At 61.0% G+C, this 15176-nt stretch overlaps 5 protein-coding genes across 5 annotated transcripts; 2 read left to right on the plus strand and 3 right to left on the minus strand.

The window, feature by feature from the left end:
- Positions 1 to 112: 112 nt before the first annotated feature.
- Positions 113 to 912, minus strand: VTJ83DRAFT_689 (uncharacterized protein; the record flags this gene model as incomplete). The annotated part of the gene is made up of 2 exons (XM_071013650.1): positions 113 to 672; positions 792 to 912. 2 exons carry the CDS (start codon positions 910 to 912, stop codon positions 113 to 115), a joined length of 681 nt encoding a protein of 226 aa, XP_070870042.1.
- A 2040-nt stretch (positions 913 to 2952) lies between these two features.
- VTJ83DRAFT_690 (uncharacterized protein) lies at positions 2953 to 5354 on the minus strand (the record flags this gene model as incomplete). The annotated part of the gene is made up of 4 exons (XM_071013662.1): positions 2953 to 4017; positions 4375 to 4538; positions 4597 to 5265; positions 5345 to 5354. The coding sequence occupies 4 exons, from the start codon at positions 5352 to 5354 to the stop codon at positions 2953 to 2955; spliced, it is 1908 nt and encodes a 635-aa protein (XP_070870043.1).
- A 519-nt stretch (positions 5355 to 5873) lies between these two features.
- Positions 5874 to 6818, plus strand: VTJ83DRAFT_691 (uncharacterized protein; the record flags this gene model as incomplete). The annotated part of the gene is made up of 1 exon (XM_071013673.1): positions 5874 to 6818. One exon carries the CDS (start codon positions 5874 to 5876, stop codon positions 6816 to 6818), a length of 945 nt encoding a protein of 314 aa, XP_070870044.1.
- Positions 6819 to 7291: 473 nt separating this feature from the next.
- On the minus strand, positions 7292 to 10786 carry VTJ83DRAFT_692 (uncharacterized protein; the record flags this gene model as incomplete). The annotated part of the gene is made up of 4 exons (XM_071013684.1): positions 7292 to 9981; positions 10044 to 10334; positions 10455 to 10567; positions 10641 to 10786. 4 exons carry the CDS (start codon positions 10784 to 10786, stop codon positions 7292 to 7294), a joined length of 3240 nt encoding a protein of 1079 aa, XP_070870045.1.
- Positions 10787 to 13128: 2342 nt separating this feature from the next.
- Positions 13129 to 14793, plus strand: VTJ83DRAFT_693 (uncharacterized protein; the record flags this gene model as incomplete). The annotated part of the gene is made up of 3 exons (XM_071013695.1): positions 13129 to 13459; positions 13549 to 13869; positions 13931 to 14793. 3 exons carry the CDS (start codon positions 13129 to 13131, stop codon positions 14791 to 14793), a joined length of 1515 nt encoding a protein of 504 aa, XP_070870046.1.
- Positions 14794 to 15176: the final 383 nt, after the last annotated feature.

A 15176-nucleotide genomic window follows, 5' to 3' on the forward strand; every position in this document is an offset into this window, starting at 1 on the left:
CCTGCATTTCTCCAACCCCGGCCACGGTCTCAAGAACTCGGCAACAACCTCTACATAGTATGCTGTCTTCCTTTTGGATGCCTTTCCCTCCCCCCCCCCCGCCCTTGGCCTCCTAGACGATCACCTTGTCGAGCCATTCCGCCCACTGCTCCCCCGTCCACGCGCTGCCAATCTCGGGCACCACGACGCCGTCGAGCAGCACCGTCGGGGTGACGTGCACCCCCGTGAGCCGCGCCATCTTGACGATGGTCTTGACGTCCGCCGTGACCCCGTTGCCCGCGTTCTTGGCCTCCCCGGGGCCCTCGGGCACCCTGAGCAGGGCGAAGACGGCCTCCTCGTCCAGCCCCGCGCTCTCGCGCGCCAGCGCCGCCAGCCGGCGGTACGTCGCGTTGCGCGGCTCGGCGGCGACGGCCTCGTCAAAGTAGCCGGCCTGCGCCGCGAAGAGGGCCGCCGAGAAGGCCCAGAAGAGGCCCGCCACCTCGGCGGCGCTGCTGCTCGCGTCGCCGCGGGCCGAGGCGACGCGCTGCACCGCGAGCGCCGCCTCGTGGACCAGCGTCGACGAAGGGTGCCACGGCTGGATCTGCTGCCGCAGGATGATCTGCGTGCGCGCCGCGAGGGCCGGGCGCGAGCGGATGTAGGGGATCACGGAGCCCGTCAGGGTGCGGAAGATTTCTGGACAGGGTCGCGTTAGAGCCCGAGAAAGAAAGAAAGAAAGAAAGAAAGAAAGAGAGAGAGAGAGAGAGAGAAACAGGGAGCGAGGTGGGCAGCGGAGTGGATGGGAAGTTACGGACTGGCGGAAAAGGGGCAGACGTAGTCGATGTAGACCTCGATGGTGTGGAGGGGTTCGCTGGCGGGGCCCGCAGCGTCGGTGAAGGTGAGCCGGTGGCCCTTGAACTTGGGCGGGAGGGCCATGTTGAGCGCAACCAGCCAGAGTCTTTATAGGGGGCTAGCTGGATATTGTCGGAGGTTGGTGAATGAACTACTAAGAAAAAAAAAAAAAAAAGGGAACCTTGGGGGAGGTGGGAGAGCAAGTGTGCAAGTTGTTGATTCATAAGACGAAGCGAAGAGCGAAGCATCTCCACACCGTTTCGACGCGGGTGTTTGCGGATGATGCAATCTGCGGGTAGGTTGCAAGCGGGGAGAGCTTTGGCTAGGTACCCTTCTTGATCATCGTTGGATTGCATCATCGAGGCTACCTCAGGTACCATTACTTGCTGTTGAGCAACCATCTCCCACCGCGGAAGCAGGCCGGGAGGGTTAGGGATGCCGTCATCCAAGGAGGCTTCTGTCCCAGCAGCCAAGCGTTCAGCATTCTTCTTCTTCTTTTACTTCTTCTTTTACTTCTTCTTCTTCTTCTTCTTCTGATGATGATGATTGTGCTGGTGTGGTATTGTGCAGGGCACCGTCCCTCCCAGCTCCTACAGTTTGATCTTCTTGGTAATACCATGTAGGTAATTTCAAATTGTCCTGGGGAATGTAGGCTCTTCCATGCTACTTGCATGTATACCCACCCCCCTTCAGGCCTTGGGCAAAGATGATTCTTCTCACAAACTGGCCAAACGTGCGGCATACCGCCGTCATCACATCAACTCAACAAGACCTATATCCCAGCCGTCGCCCTCCCTCCCTCCCTTTTCCCTCCCTTCTCCAACCGCTTCGCTTCACCTGTCTACCTGAACACGCCGCTCTCCACCCTCACCTCGCACACAAACCACGTCCCGCCTCTTCCAGGCCCCGGATTCCTCATCTTCGGCCTCGACGGACCACACACCCGGCCCCGCCGCATCCTCCGTGGCCGATGGCCTGCAGGGAGAAGCTCGCACATATCCCACTCGTCGCCATCTCCTAGCGACTCCTCGTCGGACGGGGAAAAGGTCATGCAGTCCCGGGAAACGTCTACCCAAGGCTCGCGCTTTGAGAGTTGCTTCTTCTCCTCCTCCTCCCCCTCCCCCCCCTCCTCGCCGCCGCCGCCGCCGTCATCGTCGTCGTCGTGCGGCTCCTCATCGCAACAGGAAATCGTCATGGAATCCCTCGAGAGGCCTATCCAGGATCCGCCGTCAGAGAGGGTCTCGGCGCCGTCCAGGGCCCATCGATCCCCGTCCTGGCCGCCATCCTCGGTCTCTCCGGGCGGACGGTTCCGAGACAGCGACCACAAGAGGATCGAGTGCACTATGCCCATGGAACCTTCTCGGAGGTGTGGCGCACGAGGTGCTCAATATGTGTCTATGGACTACCCTGCCTGCGGGCTTCGATGACATGTGTCTGCCTACTAGCTTCGATGACATGCGTGGGCCGAGGCCGTGGATAAGAAAGGGGGATGGCACGGACGGCCCCCCTATATATTGTACGGCTTTCGAACTGGCCTCTGGAGCTGGCAGCTGTCTTCCAGCTCCAGAAGAGGTGTGTCCGTTGTGCTGTGGACTCGTACGACTTCCTCCGGTGCTTCGCTGGAGCCATTGCCGTCAAGACCCGGCCAACAAAAAAAAATAGTTACGCCAGGGATGATGATACCCGAGCCCCTCTGTAGAAACCTGTGCCGCACTTTGTCCCTGGGCCATGATCTGTAAACACCTCAGACCTCGTGATACATGCATCCAGGGCAGCTGGGCCAGCCGTGTGCTGAGCAGCTCTTGTGAGTTGCATGCACTGCCATGTCAGTTTCAGGAGACTCCATCTTTTCCTATCGTTCCTGCGTTCTACATCATGGCAACATGACAACATGCTCTGGCGATACAGAACAACTCCGAGTTCATGGGAAGATCCCCAGCCTCCGAAACCTTTAAGACAACACGTCACAAAAGCCAGGACAGACACGTTGACTTGCTTGTTCCTGACATGGTAGGTATGATGCGCACAGGTCATTCACTGCTTTGCCTTTGGCATGACAAGTCACATGAAGAGCGCGGTGACATGTTCAACATGCTTGTATTCCTTTCCCACTCGCCCAGAGGATTACCTCCCCTTCTTCCGCTTCTTCTGCGGTGGCGGTGCCTCTTCGTCGTCCGACGAGAGGAGCTCGTCAGCACCTTCAATCTCAATCTCGGACTCCCCGTCCTCCTCGCTCTCGCCACCTTCACCTTCCTCCTCTTCCTCTTCCTCGTCGTCCTCTTCTGAACCATCCTCATCCTCCTCCTCTTCGTCTTCATCTTCAGAATCATCCAGGGGTATCATGTCCTCAGCACCGCTCTCCTTGCTCTTTCCTTCTGGTTCGTCACCATAATCCGAGTCACTGTCGCTCGAGAAGCCCGAGAAGTCGTCCTCCGACTCCGACTCGGCCCGCTCGCCATCCACGGTGGTCGAGCCGGCGAACGACGTGTCGGCTACGCTTTCGTTTTCATCACGCTTGCGCTTCAACGGCATCTCGCCGTAGCGCCCCTGCCTTCCCTCAATCGTGGCGTCATCCTCGGTCCCCTCCATGGCCGGGGCCGGGGTGAACCAGGGGATCTTGCCGCGGAAGAAGTCGTTCAGCACCATCTTGGCGACTCCGTCGACATCGGGTTCGCCGCCCTTGAGCAACCGGCCGGATTTCCTGGCCAGCAGCTCGAGGAACTCGATGTGATCCTTCCAGCCTTTCAGCTCGTAGGTCCGCTCCATGTGGTGCGTCTTGACCTTCTTCAGGACCGCAGGGATGTACTGCTCCGGGTTCTCTACGTTTTCGACGCGGACGACGCCGCGAAGAAGAATATCCTGCGGGGTGTCGTGCTGGTTGGGCGGCACGATACCCGGGCAGTCGATCAGGTAGATGCGCTTCATCAGCGTGACGTACTGCCACACCTTGGTCTCGCCAGGGATGGGGGCCACCTTGGTGACGGCCTTGCCGCGAAGGGCATTGATGATGCTCGACTTTCCCACGTTGGGATAGCCCACCAAGCCGACGCTGATCTGCTTCCGATCCTTGTGAAGGATGCTGAACTGCCGAAGCAGGTCGATGAGAGAACCACGGCCGAAGGGGTTCCTCAGGCTGGCACGCATGGCGCAGGTGGGGTGGTCTTTCTGCAGCACCCGGATCCAGGCAGCCTACTCAAGTTAGCATCGCGCAACCGTGTATGCGAGCGTTGATGGTGATACGGGGCGGTGAGATGTATGAATCACAACTAAGAAGACAACCATGTGCCACCTTGACGATGGTGGCGGTCTTCAACTCAAGTGAAACACGTCCGGTATCCTGCGATGGAGTCCAAGACGGAGCCCATCATTCCCGCAACCTGAAGACCAGGCTGGGGAAGGTGGAAGTGGAAATCGATCTTCCAGGGATGTAACGGACGAACTCCCATGGAGCATCAAAATGCGGTAGTGTCCTGACAAAAGCCCTGGGACCCCAAAACTGGCGAAGAGGTGGGAGGCAGGCATTGGGAACAAACATGCGAGACTTACAGCCGTCTTGGAAGGAACCAGGTCGATCTTGTTCAGCACAAAGACGAGGTGCTTATGCGGGGCCTCGGTAGCAAGGTACTTTTCGACGTGCCGACACCTTGTGCCAAGAGGGTCGCGGGCATCGAGGACATGCAGGATCACGTCCGAGGAATCGATCACCTTGTCTGCAGGCTGTGTTAGGAACAGCGCCATCGAGGAGAAGGACGTCTTTGGGCCACTTACAGAGCTCGTTCCAGATGCGCTTCGACTGGCCCTTGGTGAAAACGGCCTCCTTCGCGGTGGCGACGCTGAAGTCCTCCTCGGGCACGGCGTCGCCGTCCGTCGCGGCCGACCCGGCGGCGCCGCTGAGCAGCTTGATCTCCTCCAAGCGCGCCTCGTAGTTGTCGAGGCTCTGCTCGGTATGGCCGGCCAGCTCGTCGACCGTGTTGAAGCTGAGCTTGGGGCGCTTCCTCTGCGCCTTGGGCCCGAACACCTCCGAGAAGGGCTCGCTCTCAACCGTCATCTTGGCCTTGTGCTTCTTGAGGCCGTCCTCAAGCGCCGGGCCGTCGCGGATCAGGCTCATGGGGAGCTTGTTGCTCTTGAGCAGAACCGTGTAGGGGTCCTTTTCCTTCTCGGCCATGGCTTCGCGGAACGACTTGAGCGTGTCCTGGGAGATGACGCGCGTGTTGGTGAACCATCTCCGGTTGGGCTCGATGACGGCCTTGGGGACGTCCTTGCTCTGGTACGAGGCAGCCTTGACGATCTTGCCCTCCTTGTTCCGGATGGGTTTCGCCTCCTTGAACATGTTCAGGGTCTTGACCTTCTTGGCCGTGCGGTAGAAGTTCTCGCCCTTGACCTTGGGGTCGCCGGTGACCCGGCCCTCCCGCTGGAGGCGATTGCGCTCCTTCTTCGCTGGTGGGTGTTAGCAGGCATTCATTCATGGGCCATGCATGAACCGTCGGCCATGGCGGCAGGACATGGAGTGACGTACCGGTACCCATCCTGGCGGGTGTTCACGACAGCGCCGATCGCCTGGAGGGAAGCAATTGAAAAAAGAAAAAGGAAAAAAAGAGATGGTCCCCGGCTGCAGAGAAGACGCTGCAGCGGTCTTCCACGGGGAACAAAAGGGTTGGCGGAAGACGAGGAGGGAAAAGGGCGAAGTTTGCCGGAGCAGAGAGCGAAGCAAAAACAAATCAAAAGTTTTGGCGAGGGTGGGGCCTCTGAGTTCTCAATCTTGGCCATGGAAGCAAAAATTTGGCGGTGAGAGACGGCAAAACCGTTTCCGACCTGGGTGGGGCCCGTCTGGAAGGGGATTAGCGCGGTTCAGTTCGATCCCTCCGTTCCGGGTGGGGACTTTCACAAATTCCAGCTCCGGCTTCACTTCCAACTCCCCAAGCCGACTCCGAACCCGATCTGGGGGACACCGGCGCCGACGACCTCAACGCTTCCGTTCCGGAACTCGATTCTGTCAAACCGGGCCAGGTCCGAACCCCCCTCGGCTTCGCCAGAACCACACCAAGATGGCGCCACCGCTCCCCCGCCCGTCAATATCCAGCCTTCAGGCGGCGCTCTCGGCGTGCCGCCTCTCGGCCCCCTCCGCAGCGACGACGGCGCCCCTCCTCCGCCGAGCCTTCACCACCACCCCCGCCGCCCGGACCGTTCCCCTCCCTCCCGAATCCCCGCGCTTCATCACGGTCCCCGAGCCGCCGCAATCCTCCGAACCCAAGCTCCCGCCCATCAAGGGCCACCTCCCCGTGCCCCGCGATCTCTTCCCCCGCCGCGAGGGCGACAAGAAGATCCAGCCCGACTACATCGCCGCGGCGACCAAGCTCTCCAAGGCCGAGGCCGCCGGCCTGCCGCCGCGCTCCGAGCGCCAGGCCCTCCGCCGGGCCCTCGCCCACGCCCGCCGCGACGCCCTGGCCGAGGGCCTCAGGGGCCTGTACGCGCGCAAGGCCGCCCGGGTGGCCCGCAAGAAGGCCAAGGCGGAGAAGAAGCGGCAGGACCACCTGGCGGCCGCCACCGCGCCCGAGCGCCTCGACGACGTGCTGACCCGCTCGAGCGTGCGGCTGTCGACGAGCGGGTCGACGTTTGTGGCCCTCGACCCGGCGCGGTTCGAGCGCGCCGAGGCGGCGCGCCGGGAGCGCGAGCGGCGGGAGGCCGAGAAGGCCGAGGCGAGGCGCGACGCGCTGGCGCGGCTGTACATGGCGGCGAGCAGCTTCATTGTCGACGAGGCCGAGCTGGAGAAGAAGGTCAACGAGATCTTTGTCGAGGGCTACCACCGCCTCGACACCACCATCGAGGGACGCAGCATCTGGGATATGTACCGGCCGGTGAGCGTAGCGGACGTGCTGGGCGAGCATGCCGGCACCACGTCCAAGGTGGCCGACGCGAACCGGACCCGGGCGGCCAAGACGACCCTGCGGCAGAAGGAGGTGGCAGAGGAGCTCACGGGCGGAAAGTTGTAGAGGGGGAGGTGTGGACAGGAGAGAGGGGAAGAGGGATAGGAGGCTTCTGTGCTTAGGACGTCTATGCCAGCAGCAGCGTGTTGAACGGAGGATGGGTAGCCGTGGCGTTGGCATCATCGTCGATAGAGAGGTCATGTTTCAAGACCGTGTACAATATTTAGAGGAACGCCGGATCAAGGGCTTTCAGAAACGACATGTATGTGCATTGCAGATGCGTTACGTTGAAGCTATGTACCATATGAGGAGCATGGAGAGTCAGAGGAAAAATGCAAAACGTAAACGCAAGACACAACCCGACTTCCCAACGCCCAAACCCCAATCCCTCCGCCGCCCGCTCTCCCATCCCAAGTGCTCCAACCAATTATCCACACCAAGTCACAACAATTCCAACTTTCATCTATGTAGGAACTAAGGTGTGTGTACCTACCATGGAACCCGCAAATGAAAACAAAAAAAGCCCGACACGACGTCCATCAACGCCTCTCCACCAACAACACGTGCATCGCCGCATACGCCAGCACGATAAACACCGCTCCAAACACTCCCAGATTAATGATATCCGGCCACATGGCCTGGTTGTCAAACCCAAACGAGCTGAGGATGGCGGCGCCGGGAACCGTGATGTCGATGCCGATCTTGTGATCGATCAGCGTCAGCTGGGTGACCTCGTTCACGATGAGCGCCTCAAAGCCGTAGTGGAAGATCGACAACCACTGCAGCCAGAGCGCCGCCTTCGGGATGGCGTTGTGGTTGAGAAGCAGGCCGGCAAAGAGCAGGCTGAACAGCATGACCAGGCTGCCGATGAGGTTGGCAACGCCGTGGTCCTTGCAGATGATGCCGATGAAGAGGCAGATGGCGGCCGCCGCGAGGTTGAAGAGCACCAGCACGAGCATGAAGACGAGGAACTTGTCGAGCTGCGCGACGAGGCCCGTCATGGGGTAGATGATGGCTCCCAGGAGGATGGGCGGGATGATGCGCAGCGGGACAATGTCAAACAGCACCTTGGCCGCGAAGTACGTGACCGGCGAGTAGTACCCGTTGGCGCGCTCGCGCACAAACAGCAGCCGCTCCTGCGAGAAGACGGACAGCGTCGTGAGCGTGCTGAACCCGAACAGCGCGAGCACGAAGAAGAAGAGGCCCAGCCGGTTCTGGAAGCCCGCAATGTCCATGCTCAGGCCGTAGAACAGGTACCCGGCGAACACGGCCAGCAGGATGGCGATGGCGTAGTGCGTCAGCATCAGCATCGGGTTGCGGTACAGGTTCCGCCACGTCCGCTGCGAGAGGAGCACGAACTGCCGCCAGTAGCCGATGCGCGCGTAGCCGCGACCCATGGTGCCCGTGTTGATGTTGGGGCCCTCAGGCGTGTACCCGTTGGCGTTGTGGCCGTTGCTGTTCAGGGCTCCCGCCACGGCCTGCCGGATCTCGTCGTGGGTGGTGGCGGCGATGTCGGACTGGAGGTAGGCGCGCACGAGGATGTCGAGGTCGGTGCCGGTGGGGGCCGGAGGCGGCAGATCGTCATGGTCGTCGTTGTCGTGCGGCGGAACGCGGTGGATAGACGACTGGAGCTTGTAGCCGTCAACATCGTCGCCCGCGTCCGAAGACGCCGCCGTGTCCACCGGCTGCTTGCGGCGTGTGTAGAGCTCCCTCTCTTGGCGGGTGCGGACCGAGTCCCGGCGGTGACCTCGGGGGCGCGACGAGGACGCCTCGGCGGCGCCGCCATCGTCGCCGATGCTTCCTCCCGAGACGCTCGCGATCGACTTGACCGCCCTGGTGCTGCTGGGGCCGACGCTGCTGGCCGGGTCGGGAAGATCGCCGTTGTCGGTCGTGATGGTGGAGCCGGCATGCATGGTCAGGTCGACAAGGTAATCGGCGATGTTGAAGCCCGGGGGGCAGCTGTACCCGATGCGGTCAAAGTAGTCCTGGCATTGGTGCAGGGGGCCCGAGTAGACCGTCTTGCCCTGGGCCAGCAGGATGAGGCGGTCGAAGAGGGCGACAATGTTGGATCGCGGCTGGTGGATGGTGAAGATGACGGTGCGCTTGTACGTCTTGGCGAGGGTGACGAGGCACTCGATGACGTTGTAGGCATTGTAGGCGTCAAGGCCGCTGGTGGGCTCGTCGAGGAACAGGATGGACGGGCTCGTGACCAGCTCGCAGGCGATGCTGACACGCCGCTTCTCGCCGCCCGAGATGCCGCGGCCCTTGCCCTCCTCGGAGCCGATGAGCGAGTCCCGGATGTGGTAGATGCCCAGCTGCTTCTCGACCTCGAGCACCCGCTGCTCCTTGGCCGCGCGCGTCATGTCCCGGGGAAGGCGGAGGAGGGCGCTCGTCAGGATCGTCTCGTGGACCGTCAGCGTCGGGAGCATGGTGTCCTCTTGGTCGACGAAGCCGGTCGCGTTCTTGTAGTCGGCATCGCTAACCTTCTCGCCGTTGACGTAAAACTCTCCCGAGACCTGGCCGCGCTTGTTCTTGCGGGCGAGGATGTCGAGGAAGGTCGTCTTGCCGGCGCCCGACGCGCCCATGATGGCGGTGAGCTCGCCCGGGTGGGCCATGCCCTGGATGCCCGAGAGGATCTCCTTGCCGTTGAGATTGTAACGGACGTTCTGGAAGTAGAGCGACGCCGGCTTGTGGTCCGTCATGAGCTTGATGGCCTCGTCGTCCGAGTCATCCAGGTGGATCGGCCCGTACTTGAACTGCCGCCGCGAGAGGTACCAGGTGCCGAGGATGGCAGCGACCAGGAACAGCGAGCAGGCGGCAATGACGCCGGCGATGAGCGGGGTGTTGATCTTGGGGACCTCGGGCGCAAACCCGGGAACTTCGGTGTGGTACAGGCACTCGCCGGCGCCGCAGGCGAGGAAGATGCTCGAGTCGCCAAAGATGTCGCTGATGAGGTTGTTCATCTCGGGCTCGCGGAACGCACACTTCTTTTCCTCGCCGGTCTTTTGGGTGCACTGAAACTCGGCCGGGCCGCGGATCATCTCGACGAGGAACTCGCTGATGTCGACCGAGCCGTTCTCGCCGCAGAGCATGCGGTCCTTGATGCACTCGCAGCGGATCTTCTCGCAACGGTACGAAGTCGAGTTCTTCCCCCCGGCCAGGTCAAAGTCGGCGCTCGACACGCACTCGTTGAGGTGGCACATGAAAGACTCGCGTTCGTCGACCCAGACTGGCGGTTGAGGTAAGCATCTCGCCGGGGCGAGCGGGACGCCGGGCAGGGTGAGGACTCACATTGGAAATCGCATTCGCCAGAGGCCTTGTTGCAGGTGAAGGTCACCTGGGGCACCTGAGCGCCCAAGAGCTCTCGGATGGCCCTGTTGGTGACATCGCACATCTGGTAGTTCTGCTTCACCACCTCGCCGCCCGTGTAGCAGACACCGCCATCGCCCGTCTCGGTCAGGGCGTTACAGGCCTTATCGCTTGTGCACACGTTGCAATTGATGCCGGTCCACCCCTCGTCGCACTCGCAGGACTTGCCCCGTCGCGTCGGCCGGTCGATGCCGCGGGCGAGAGATCCGCACACTGTATGATGACGCCATGGTCAGGGCTGGGACTGGCCGAGCGAAGAAAGGGAGAGAGACTCGGGAAGTAGGAGGAGGAGAAGAAGGAGGAGGAGGAAAGGGAGGGATCGGAGGCGCATACAAGGCTCAAGACAGTTATCGCCGCCGAAGCCCGCGGGGCAGTCGCATTTGCCGCTGTACTCGCTACACGGGGCGAACTGGCCGCACGAATAGATGGGGAGGTTGCAGTTGAAGCTATCCCGGAGAGCCGTCAGTCCGTGTTTTTGTGTTTGAGAAGCGGCATGGACGGCAGAAGGCCCGGGCGTACCATGGAGGGCAGTCCTTCGGCCGGTCGGCCATCAGAGCCATTTGCGCTCGCATCATGTCGATGGAGGTGTAGTTGCTGTAGGCCGAGGCCAGGGATGACAGCGACAGCGCCGCCAGGGCGAGCGCACGAGGGAGCCGGGGCGCCATGGGGAGAAGGCGGCCGGAGGCCGAACGGATGCCTCGGCCGATTGGAATGGATCCGGGGATGATGTGTACGCAAGCAGAGGGAGAGTGATGGGCTCGGGGGTGTTGGGGAGCCGACGAGTTGACGGATGGAACGAGATCAAGAGGCGTCGGCCTGGCACGTTACGACAACCAAGCTACCGTGTAACTAACGCCAACCCCACAAAAGGTTGAGACAGACAGGCCGATGGCCCGTTCGGTTGGGGGGAGGGGGAGGACGGGGCTCCGGGGATCCGTTGGATGGCGCTGCGATCGGGGCGCCTGACGGGCAGCGCTCGGCTAATTAAGGCTGGACTGGCCGCACTGACGCTCTTGAGAACATCCCAAGAGAGGGGTTGCAAGACGACAAGACAGGCAAGGCGATGGGAGGTGGAGGCGGAGGAGAGGTAGGTCACCGCTCCTAACGCTGGGTCACGTTAGTTAGCGTCAACGTTGTTTGTGATGGCTGGGGGAGGAGGCAGGAAACCAAGCGTCGGACCTGTCGCGGCGCTCCGTGGCCTTGGTCTTGGCGCTGATGATGTCGATGTGGAGCCGCGGCACACGGCTCCACCCACTCAGGGTCCATCGGATGCGGCCGGTTGCCTGCGTCCATGGGTTGGGTTGTCGTGCCTCAGGCTTCTACTGCGTAACTAGCTACAAAGACCGAGCACGTGGCCTTTGGGGGGGGGAAGGCGGTGGATAGTAGCCGCCAAAAGGCGCGACTCACCAACTATTGCGTAGACGCTCACCTGAGGCCGATCCAACCCAGACCGTTGAGGTCCCATCAGTGTGTCAGCCTTACACAGTAACTACACAGTAGACCATAGCTTTCAATTGCCGGCTTTCTGGAGCTTTCATCATCCACAACAGTACCTATGCATGTGGTGAAGTCTGCTCTGGTGTATGTACATGGCTTTCCGAAATGCCCTCTTCTGCAACAGAGGTGCAGTACGCAGTAGTTATGTTTCAATCCGAATGAACCTGCTCAGTGCCTGATTCCCTTGCCGAATGCGGATCCTGGGTCGGGGCCGCTTTCAAGGAAATTCCCAACTCGACTCCCAAAACGGATGACCGAGGACCTCGGGATTTCTCCTCACACGAAGTTGATCCTGAGTCGTGATGGGATGCTGAGCCACAGTTGGCGGTTCACCGACATCTCATCGGGCACAAAGCCAGTGACGTCTGATCTGGCTCGCAGTCCGGTTTCTTGGTCGTCGATGGCAAAAGACGGTCTCATCAGACGTAGTACTCCGTGCTTTCTCGCGGCAACCCAGCAAGCCGCTACGTTACCCTACATGCACAGCATGGCTGTTGACCATCGCTCACAATGATGGCTTCTCCGCGGCCTGCGATGTTGGTAAACCACCCCGCCTGGCAGACGGGGCGGCAAATTCTCTCGGTGGCACCGGCGAGACTGTGCTTTTGGGCGAGCAGAGCCGCCTTTTGTACCCGGCAGGTCATTGGCACGGCATTGGCCATGTTGAGACCGCAAGTCGTTCGTGTCTCCTTGTCTATGTACCGCAGGGATTGCGAGAGGGCAAGTCGAGCGGGAGGTCCTTCTTTGCTGCGTTGGATACGGAGAGCTCCTCAGCTCTCAGCCTTCTGTCGGGTTGGTGTGTCAGACAAGCAGGGCTCAGCTGCTTTCTCCGCGCTGCTGCTGTCCAATGAGTCTGAGCCAAGACCGGCCTAGCTTGATGTGACATCACTGCCGCGCGGCCCAAGTTCGCCCAGGCGCAACACAGCCTTGAGCTCAGCTGCATGGTTAGGATCTTGTTCCCTCGTCGGGAGAACAAGGCAGAAACAAGACAGGCAACGCGGCGAGTCAGGGACCTCCACGCGCGACCGGGCCACAATTTGTCACAAGTCCCTGGCAGACCCAGCCACAACTCCATGGCCAGGACTGCTCGAACGCCTCTTCAAGGCCCACGCGGCCATCTGACCATTAATAGCGGTACACTACGGGGACCTTGAGGCGCCTGCCAAGACAAGAGATCCGGGGCGTTGGCACACGAACTTTCGCTTCTCCGTTGGTATATGTACATGCTTAGAAGACGGATCCGGTCTTTGTGTTGTGCCTCGTGCCAGCCGGTTTTGTTCCCCCTTCTATCCCACCCGTCCACTGGCCGGAGCTTGGCGTTTCGGATCCCCATCGTGTGCTTGTTTGCCTGACGCAAGCACGTTGCGGCAGTTTTGTCACAGCTCGAAGATCCTCGTCGGAGACCAAGCCTCCAGGTTCGTCCCGGTATCCTCGATTGTCCTGCTCTACGCCCACCCACCGGTTGGGCGGCAACAAAAACAAAACAAAGAAAGGCCTCTACTTTGACGCAATGAAGTCTCATGGCGTTGTCGCCGCGGGCGCCCTCCTTGTCGGGGCCGCTTGTGCGGCATCGAACACCCCCGGCATTGTCAAGTGGGACATCCAGCGCCAGCACCGTCGGCAGGAGTTGACGAGGTTGGGGAAGCGCGCCGACACGTACGAGGAGGTCATCACCAACGAAGAGATGCGGGGAGGCTATTTTGCGACTTGCCAGATCGGTACCCCGGGGCAGCCCGTGACGCTCCAGCTGGACACGGGCAGCAGCGACATCTGGGTGCCCGCCAACACCGCTCAGGTGTGTCGACAGCGTGGATCAGGCGACGGGTGTGCCTTCGGATCTTGTATGGCCCTTTTCTTGTTTTCCTGTGGTCCCAGAAGCATGCGAGAACGTTGACCCCGAAGATCTGGCTGACACACGATGAGCATATAGTTGACCCGGACGCTTCGTCAACGTTCGAGATCGTGGGAGATGGCGAGTTTGACATCGCATATCTCGACCAAAGCTTCGCCAAGGGCGATTACATTACCGACGTGTTCGAGATCGGCGGGGCCGTTCTCCAGAACATGACGATGGGCCTTGGATTGAACACCGACATCGACCACGGCCTGGTGGGAGTCGGGTACCCGACCAACGAGGCCATCATTCACAGCACCGATAACCTCGACGCCATGTACCCCAACCTCCCCATCCAGATGGTCAACCAGGGCTTGATCAGCACGCCTGCCTACAGCCTGTGGCTGAACGATCTCGGTGAGTCTCGTCCGGCGTCTGTCCTCGCGTAACCCCCCGGTGACGGCTAACGACGATCCAGACGCAAGCTCCGGAAACATCCTCTTCGGCGGCATCGACACGGAAAAGTACGTGGGCCAGCTGACCCGGATCAATGTCTACCCGACACAACGGGACCCCGACATCTGGACGTCCTTCCTGGTGGCCCTGACGTCGCTCGACGCCGTCAGCCCGAGCGGCCAGGACAGGCTTTCGTCAAGGCAGTTCCCCATCCCCGTGGTCCTGGACTCGGGCACCACGCTCTCCTACCTCCCCACCGACATCGCGCATCAGACGTGGAGGGAAGTCGGCGCCATCTGGGCCCCCGAGGTGGGCAACGCCGTGCTGCCCTGCAGCCTGCGCAACAGCAAGGGGTACTTCTCGTTTGGCTTCGCCGGCCCCAGCGGCCCGCGCATCAACGTGACCATGGACGAGCTGGTGCTGGACCTGACGTTAGGGCCGCAGCCCAAGTTCACCTCGGGGCCGTACCGGGGCCAGGAGGCGTGCCGCTTCGGCATCCAAAACTTTACGTCGCCGCCCTTCCTGCTCGGCGACACCTTCCTGCGCTCCGCGTACGTGGTCTACGACCTCATCAACCACCAGATCGGCCTCGCGGCCACCGACTTTAACTCGACCGACAGCAACATCGTGCCCTTCCCCAGCGAGGGCGCCCATATCCCCTCGGCCACTCCAGCGCCGGACCAGAGCCAGGTCACCCAGACGCCGTCCTTCTCGACCCCGGCGTACGAGGCCAGCCCGGGATTCACCGACCTCTCGGCCTGGCCGTCCGAGACAGACAACGCTGCGCCTGGCTCTGCGCCGGCGTTCGGGCCGGGCCAGGTGGCCGTCGTTGGTCTCACGATGGTGTTGACGATGCTCGGGTCGGGGTTATTTGTCCTGCTCTGAGGTTGTTCGGTGCAGGAAACATGCTGATGCGCCATAATGTTTTTTTTTCTTTTTTTTTTGGTTTTTTGGATGTATCGCGGGTCCGTTGGAGGCATGATTATCCAAACATTCAGAAGCGAGACCATGTCGGTCATGGATCATTGAAAGGGCGAAAAATGGTGTTGTTGGTCGCAGAGAGGAAGCATGGCGAGGCGGATTGTCTTTGTTTTTCTCCATATTCAATGTTTCGAGGCAATCTTGGTCATGACATTCATATAACAACATCATGGTCGGATAGACACCAGTGCGTGCGTGCCAGAATTGAAATGACCGACCAAGACATAACCGTCCGTGATGCAGATGTTGGATGTTGGATGTTGAGGTGCTGAGGGTCATGGGTCTCT

The sequence above is a fragment of the Remersonia thermophila genome, chromosome 1 (assembly GCF_042764415.1).
Source record: "Remersonia thermophila strain ATCC 22073 chromosome 1, whole genome shotgun sequence".
Lineage (NCBI taxonomy): Eukaryota > Fungi > Ascomycota > Sordariomycetes > Sordariales > Chaetomiaceae > Remersonia > Remersonia thermophila.